Below are 8,872 nucleotides of genomic sequence, written 5' to 3'. Positions count from 1 at the left end.
CATTTCATTTACTGTCTTCTGAAGAATATTCTTGATTTGTTTGTTGGAAGTCTCTACTTGGCCACTTGTCTGAGGATGATAGGGGGTAGCGACGTTGTGAAAGATTCCATGTTTTGATAGATATTGCTTGAAGCGTTTATCGATGAAGTGTGCTCCTCCATCACTTATCACTACTCTGAGGACTCCAAATCTTGGAAATATAATTTCTTCAAACATCCTCTTTGAACTGATGTTGTCGGCATGCTTGCAAGGTAATGCCTCTACCCACTTGGAGACATAGTCAACTGCCACCAAGATGAACTCACACTTCTTTGATGGAGGAAATGGACCCATACAGTCTATTCCCCAGACATCAAAGAGCTCAATCTGAAGGTTGTTGGTGAGTGGCATTGCATCCCTTGTATTTATGTTTCCGTGCCTTTGACATGGCCCACATCTTATGATATATTGCTTCGTGTCTTCATACATTGTAGGCTAGTAGAATCCACACTGCCAGATCTTTGAATGTGTACGGAATGCTCCATAATGACCTCCATATGGTGATGAATGACATCTGTCGATGATCTTCCATCCTTCCTCCATGGTCACACATCTCCTGAGTAAGCCATCAGAGCATACTTAGAAGAGGTATGGCTCATCCCATATATGTGAACAACTTTCTTGAATAAGCTTCTTCTTGTTTGCTCCTGGTGGTACATACCCTGAAACCATAAAATTAACAATATCTGCATACCAGGGGTCAGACCTGTTAATCCCGTAGAGCATGTCGTCCCGGAGTGAATCATTGATGGGGGTTTCTTGTGGACTCTTAAAATACATTATAGACAAGTGTCTGCAACAACATTTTCTACTCCCTTTTTATCTTTTATTTCTAAGTCAAATTCTTGGACTAATAAGATCCATCTAATCAGGCGAGGTTTAGCATCTTTTTTAGTGAGCAAATATTTTGTGCAGCATGATCAGTGTAAACAATTATTTTAGCTCCAACTAAATAAGATCTAAATTTATCAATGGCAAAGCCAACAGCCAGAAGCTCTTTTTCAGTGGTTGCATAGTTAAGTTGAGCTCCTGTCAAAGTTTTACTGGCATAAGCAATTGCATGATGCTTCTTATCTTTAGTTTGTCCCAATACTGCCCCACAGCATAATCACTAGCATCACACATAATTTCAAAAGGCAATGACCAATCAGGGGGTTGAATGATTGGTGCAGAGATGATTGCTTTCTTTAATAGATTGAAAGATGTTAGACATGCATCATCAAATTCGAAAGGAGCATCCTTGGCTAGCAAAAGAGTAAGTGGTCTAGCAATGAATGAAAAATCTTTTATGAATCTACGATAAAAACCAGCATGGCCAAGAAAGCTTCGAAATCCTTTTATATTCACAGGTGGAGGTAGTTGTTCAATTACTTCAATTTTAGCTTTGTCTACCTCAATACCTCTTTCAGACACTAGGTGTCCCAGCACTATTCTTTCCCTAACCATAAAATGACATTTTTCCCAATTAAGGACTAAGTGCTTTTCTTCACATCTTTGCAAAACCTTGTCTAAGTTTTCAAGACAACTATCAAAAGTTTTTCCATAAACAGAGAAATCATCCATGAAAACTTCCATAATCTCTTCAATCATATCAGAAAATATAGACATCATGCATCTTTAAAAAGAAGCTGGTGCATTACATAACCCAAAAGACATTCTTCAGTAAGCATAAGTTCCATGTGGGCATGTAAAAGTGGTTTTGTTTTGATCATCGGGATGGATCGGGATTTGGTGATACCCTGAATATCCATCTAAGAAACAGAAGAACGAATGGTTCGCTAATCGCTCTCGCATTTCATCTATGAATGGTAAAGGAAAATGATCCTTTCTTGTGGCTTTGTTCAGTTTTCTATAGTCTATGCACATCCGCCATCTTGTGACGGTGCGTTGCGGAATTAGCTCGTTCTTTTCATTCATAATAACAGTCATGCCTCCTTTTTTAGGCACAACTTGAACTGGGCTTACCCATTCACTGTGCGGCACAGGATATATAATCCCTGCATGCAGCAACTTTATAACTTCCTTTTTAACTACCTCTCTCATAGTGTTGTTAAGTCTACGTTGGGGTTCTCAAGAAGGTGAAACATAAGGATCTGTTGGAATATGATAGGACAGATTCCTGTAAGATCTTGGAGTGAGTAGCCGAAAACTGAGTGATGTTTCTCAAGAATGGTCATTAATCGCAGAGTTTGCTCCTCAGTGAGTTTATCACTAATGATCACAGGAAACTCTGGATTATTGTTTAGGAAAGCATAGATAAGACCGGGTGGTAAAGTTTTAAGCTCTATGGGAGGTCTAGGTGTTTCTGCAAACTCATCTAAGGGTTTAGGTTCAGAAGGCTCGGCTTCTTCTTCTATGAAGAAAGGAGTTTCGTCTTCTAAGACTGATTCTTCTAAAAGTTCAAGAGATGCAGCCTTTACCTCCTTCATAGGATCAGGCAAAAGTTATGACTCGGCCTTATTGTTTAAGGAGTGTGAAATTTTTATTGGGAATTTAAAGGCTTTTCCAAAAGAAATGTGTAGCTTTCTAGTATGACCTTCATAAAGGAGTCTTCTAAAAGGTTGTCCTATCAGTAGGTCGAAGTCCCATGTATCAAAGATATAGAAGTTCAAATGAACCATGGAGCCTTCTACCGTTAAAGGTAGGACATTAATAATTCCAAGACTGGGGACTAATCGTCCCGAAGATTCCTTTATGACCTTTGTTGTGGGGGTTAAGATCAAATTTTTAAATAATTTAAGTGCAAAAAATTCAGTCATGATGTTGATCCCCACAACATGATTATAGAGAGCATTAAATCGATCAGAATTATAAGCACAGCGTATAGTTATAGAGGGTGTGTCCAAACGGATCACATCAGATGAAAGCTCTGATTCCTCCAACCACTCGCTACTCATGACTGAGATAAGCTCTCTCAATTGATATTCACTTGGCAAATAAATGCTAAACTGGCCATTTTGGGGTTTGTCAATAGAATGGTATTTTGAAATGTTTCCAAAATCGACAAAAAGATCAGATTCTATATCCATCATGATGTCCGGTGGTGGAATTCCTTCCTTTTGTGGCTCATAACTTGGGATAGCTAAAGTAGATGAAGAATTTGGCAGAGTGTCTACTTCGGCTTCGTAGGTTTCATCATGAAGGGTATTATCCATCTCAGCTTCTAGGATTCTATCTAGGATCACTTTAGCTTCATCAGTAGGGATGCGAAAGAAAGAACCTCTAGACATTGTGTGTAGCATTTGTTTGTGATTTTTCTGAAGACCTCGAAAAAAGTGAAATAAAAGAACAGGGTCTTCAAGATTATGGTTTGGACCAGATTCTAAAAGATTAGAAAAACGTTTCCAGGATTTTCCCAAAGTTTCATTATCTTTTTGTTTAAAAGATAGGACTTCGAGTCTAAGGTCGCCGATCCGGTCGAGGGAATAGAAATCTAGACAAAAGTTGGCTCGTAAAACTCCCCATTCACCTCGTTGTTGACTTACCTTCTGATTGTACCATTGTCTAGCTTCTCCCTTTAAAGAAAAAGGAAAAAGCTTCCAATGTAAAGTTTTATCAGAAATGCCTTCAATGCGAAGACAATCACATGTTTGCTCAAAATCTCTAATATGAAGGTAAGGGTTTTCGTCTTCCTTTCCCGAAAAAGATAGGTTTTGAATCATGGCAATCAACCTAGAACTTAACCTATACTGGGATGTTTGGATAGGCTGTGATGATTCCCATGGTAAAAGGTCAGTTACTGAAGGGATTGCAGATTCATGGATCGATTTAGAATTTTGGTTTTCCATAAGGTAAGAGTAAAGAAAATAAAGAAAGAATATAAAAGATAAGAAAAAAAATAAAAGTATAGATACAAGCTAGTAGTAAGACTCAAGGTTATCTCAGCAAACCATCTTTCTCCCCGGCAACGGCGCCAGAAATGCTTGTTGATATTTGGGAACGCAATAAGGAATTGATCCGCAAGCGCACGGATATCGGTGAGTACTTCACCCGGGAGGTTATCGAGAGTATCATATTTATTTTTTTACCACTTGGAGAAAGAGTGCATCTGACTAACCCAATCTATTACTACTAACCCTTTAGGCATCAAAGAATGTTTCTCGATGTGAGTGATAAATAGAGAAGACTACAACCGTAATCTCCTTCTAACCTTGGTAAGGATGATCTACTGTTCTATTGGAGAGGCTAACGGAATCTAGACACCACAAAGGATGTTCAACCCGCACCTATAAACCCTATCCTTCCTGCTAACAAGATATGGTCTGCAAAGGTAACTCGGAAATGTCACGTTCCTCGCTACTACCACGGTCTAGCTAGTCAGATAATATCTATGAGTATCCTAGCTTAAACACCACGTCTATGCTAGAGATGATTACTCTAAACTCTACGCGAAGAGATTAAAGTAAACTCATAAACCAAAGAACAATAAAACAAGAACTTACTAGAATTTAGAAGTCGAAATACTGAAGAATCCTTGGAGCAAGCCTCGGGTTAGGAGAACTTGATCCCGCAGGTACAAGCTCGGAGTAGACACCGACAGGCTGGACTTCCTCTGATCTACACCTCCACTCTATCTCTCTCAATCTAGTATAAACTAGAAGATCTATTTCTACTCACATTGGTTGCTAAGCCTAAAAAGAAATTTTATTTAGAGAAGAGGTTTTCCTTCGAGGGCTCCCCTCAACTCTATGATAAACTTGTCTCCTCCAGGGGCCAGGGGGTCTGGTTTTATAGTCCCCTCAAGTGAACGTGAGCCATTGGATCAAACCGACATTGATTGGACGGTTATCCTTGATCCTTTATGTCGGTGGAACGTCATGTGCGAAAAGAGTCCTGATTGGCATATAGAGGAGGGCGGGCGCCCAGGTCCTCAGGGCGGGCGCCCTGGGCATGGCCCCTTTCGGCCTCCGCTTTCTTCCCGTGGCTTCTGGAGTCTTCTGGATGGTAGAAAATTGTGTGGTGCGTTGATATCTCTATGTAATCCCGACATGTGCGCCTTTCTTCCTTATTTCCTGATAACCCCTTGCAGAAACAGATAAACAACAAAACTCGTGGAATTCTGTTAGATCAAACCCTAATTCTAGGTGTTGTTTGTATATTGGTCCTTTCTCTTGTTTATTTGATAATTAAAATTGATACTTAAGAACCGTCAATAGCAGGAATCTGGTTTCTGGATCTTCAAAAGGCATCCATGCCCACTGGTCTTTGGCCAAACCCTCATAGAGAGTCTGAAAGAATCGGTTGACCTGGTCCTCATTGCCACTGGTACCAGGTAGAACTATGGTAGCTTCACCATAGTTCAGAGGAGAGCGAGTTGCCGATTCTTCTTCATCCAACTCATGATCTTCGGCTATGTCTCTTGGAAAATGTTGTGCAAAAAGGTCGAATCCAAGGCGTTTATGCATATGGACACTGAGCCACATGTTGACAAACCACCAAGGTCCCCCTAAGTTGCCGATGGATTGGCCTAGCATGAGTTTCTTAGCTAACTGATGGAGAAGGTGATAAACAGAGCCGAGCAAGTATCGCCCAAGAGGAAATCGGCCACCATTGGCCAATCTTTCTGCTGCCGGTAGATAGACAGAGGTTGGTCCTACCGATCGGCCACAAAATACGAACTTGTCTAGCCACATGTTTAAGAAAATAGCCCGCTCTCTTTCCCCGACAGGTCCTATTTTTCGATACTTCTGAATATACCTGGACCAACCGCCGATACCACGAGTCTCTACCTTAGAACTAGGTTTGGAATCAAACAAATGACTATTATCGGCAGTTGATATGTCTAAGCCAGTAAGCATGAGTACATCGGCAAGAGTAGGTGAAGCAGGGCCATGGCCGAATACAAAAGCATTGAGTGTGTCTGACCAAAAGTACGAGGCAACTATCAGCTGTGACTCGTTCCTCTCCAAATCGGCAAGGGATAATCTGATGCACTGGTCTAGTTTCCGCTCACCCCATTGGACTTCATTTGAATGGCTGACTCTCAGGAACCATTCTTTCCATCCCTTGGTAGGACTGGGCCAGGAACAAAAAGCATCTTCCCACAGATCTAAGGAGAAGTTTTCGGCTCTGATGGGGATTCTATTTGTTTCTGCATTTATCAGATCGGTGGGATCTGGATTCCCTAACGGGCCGAGACATTGGAAGTGAGGTTGATCGGTAGGAATAACGATCTTATCGGCAAAATCCTAAAAGGTTTTGAGGATGAAAGAACAAAAAGTAAAAAAAAGGGTACTTAGTAAAAAGAATCATAGATGAATAGGAGTACAACAAGAGTGCAGAAAAGAGAGGGATGGTAAACTGACCTCAGGAACAATGAAGTTGATGGCCATTTCTTCCCAAGGAAGAAGGTTGAAGACTTGGAAGATTGGTGGAGGAGGTCCTTGCTGGAGTTCTTGGAGTTCTCAGGCAATGCCGCCGCCAGGAAGGTGGATTTTGGGCTGTGGAATGACAAGATGGAGAAAGAGTACCAGAGAAGGAAGTATTTATAGGACAAAACGGGCAGGGGAAAATCTGACTTATCTCTTTGCCGCATCCGTGAAATCCGAGGGTGTTCAGGTGGATATGGTAACTGTTCGCACGGTAATCAAGGGATTGCGCAGGTGATTTGATAGCAAGCGGTCATGATTTTGAAGATATTTTACTGTGCAAGATCGCCTGGTCGGCCCATCGGCAGTTTTCTATAACGGTAATATTGCCGATGAGCGCATAAGTGGGGAGGTTCGGTTCAAGAGGTTGAGGAATTCGAGGAACCTGTAGGAGAATCGGGCCAAGGTTGTTTAGATTTGGCGGCTGATTACCAAATTGGGAGAAGTAATTGTGGAAAGGCGTCATTACTGCAGAGAATTTCGGAGCATTAATGATTTTATACTCCAAAATTGGGGGGCATGTGTTGACACCATTTTTGGACACGTATCTTTTGATACACGCCTGGAGTTAATGGGATGTAGATCGGTAGATGGAGCAATGGTGACTAGTCTACAAGGGAGTTGTCGATAAAGGTGGTTGCCGATGGGAAACAACCGAATATGACCAAGTCCAGAAGTGCTGACGTATTCGTGCCGATGATCAGTGCCGGTGTTTGCCGATGGCTGTAACAGGTAGTCTGCCGATGACTCTGAAAAAGGCACGGAAGTTGCCGATTGATTCGTGGCAGTGTCCTGATCGGTTATGGGGGATGGTTTAATGTTTTCCTTAGTTACTAGGATTTGTTTTGTATACGGATTCTGTTTAATTTGAAAATTGAGTCCTAGTCATGTCTGGTTGTAGCTCTTTGGACAGGGTATAAATGTAGACCCTAGGGCAATGTAATGAGACATCTATCTATCAATCAATCAAACACAAGTTTTTACTCATATTCCAGCATCTACTTTTCGACGACTTCGTCATATTTTCCTTTTACTACGAGTTCTTAGGAATTCGTCGAGTCAAACTCGGCGTGTTCTCGAGTTTCGTGTGAGCACCTCTTGGCCGTGACATCCGAGCGCATCGCTGTTGTCGGGACCAAAGTGTTCGAGTTACCACCTTTGTCGATTGTAAGGTCAGATCGGCTGGCACGCCTTAACGTTTGCATTGGGTATTAGCCCTTTGTCTTTGTAGATCAGCTTTTGCACCAACAGCATTAAACTTAGGTTGCTCTAAAACGAAGCTTGTCAAGGAAAGATGATTGAAATCGTAATTCATATTGAAGTTGGAAGAATTACCTTGTGGGTGGTTATGATTGTTCCACCCATTATTATCTGGTTGCTGATGTTGGCAAAACCTATTGTTGATGTAGGATGTTTCCTCCTGGGTTTCGGGACAGTTGTTCCCCAAATGGCCAACATCTCCACAGACTTCCCACTTCATGTGTGAGCCCATGGTTTGGACGGTGCCTTTCGTGAGCTTGGTGGCATGGTCGTCCAACCTCTTTATTCGGAGGTCTACTTTTGCAGCAAGCAATCACGTCTCCTTCACAGAATACATGTCGTCTTGTGTTTCTCTTCCTTCTCCCCAACTTTGGTTTGCCACAATCTTTTTGATGAGTGTGGTGGCATTCTCAATGGTGAGGGAGAGGAATGCCCCTCCAGCTGTGGCGTTAAGGTGCTCCATTGATATGGTTGTCAGGTCCTCATAAAAGTTCTGGAGCACAAGCCAATCTTCCATTCCATGGTGGGGATAGGCTCGGACAAGGTCCTGCAGCCTTTCCCATGCTTTAGGGATGGACTCGAGTGATGTTGGTTGGAAGTTGGATATCTCCCTCCTTAGAGCACTGGTTTTGCTTAAGGGGAAGAACATGACGAGGAACGTTGTGGAACATTTGTCCCATGTGTTGATAGCTACCTTGCTCTTGTAGAACCACTATTTCACTTTCCCCGCAAGGGAGAAATGAAATAGGCAAAACTTGATGCTAGTTGATGCGACGTCTTTGATGACGATGGTGTCGCACAACTCAAGGAACTGTTGAAGATGAGCATTTGCGTCCTCGTGTGGCAAGCCATGGAACTGGTTTGCCTGCACCATCGTGAGTAGGCCAGTGCGAAGCTTGAAGTTTCCATTCCCAGTGTTGACTGCGGGCCCAACGGGCACATTGGCAACAGCGGGGGTGGAATAGTCGTGGAGTGACCTGGCCATGGTTGTTGAAACAGATGGTGTGGGGGTGAATGGTTTGTTTGTCGGTGGAGTAGCAGAAGAAGAAGCGGTCTGGGACCTGTTCTTCCTTGGGAGTGCCTCCAGATTGTTGATGAAGTTGCTCGACAGGTCAAGCCATTCATACACTATACTGTTTTCTTTCCAATAAAAAGAGGAAGAAAACAAGTGAAGTTAACCTGCCTAAACTATTGCTACCATTTGC

General features: G+C 42.3%; 1 protein-coding gene across 1 annotated transcript; it reads right to left on the bottom strand.

Moving 5' to 3' along the window:
* LOC110437564 lies at nucleotides 7,981–8,652 on the bottom strand. Its single transcript, XM_021466036.1, has 2 exons — nucleotides 8,423–8,652; nucleotides 7,981–8,299 (listed from the first exon to the last, which is right to left on the bottom strand). Exons 1-2 carry the CDS (start codon nucleotides 8,650–8,652, stop codon nucleotides 7,981–7,983), a joined length of 549 nt encoding a protein of 182 aa, XP_021321711.1.

The sequence above is a fragment of the Sorghum bicolor genome, chromosome 8 (genome assembly GCF_000003195.3).
Source record: "Sorghum bicolor cultivar BTx623 chromosome 8, Sorghum_bicolor_NCBIv3, whole genome shotgun sequence".
NCBI classification, from domain to species: domain Eukaryota; kingdom Viridiplantae; phylum Streptophyta; class Magnoliopsida; order Poales; family Poaceae; genus Sorghum; species Sorghum bicolor.
Note: the sequence above shows the minus strand (reverse complement) of the source record. Positions and strands in the feature narration are given on the sequence as shown.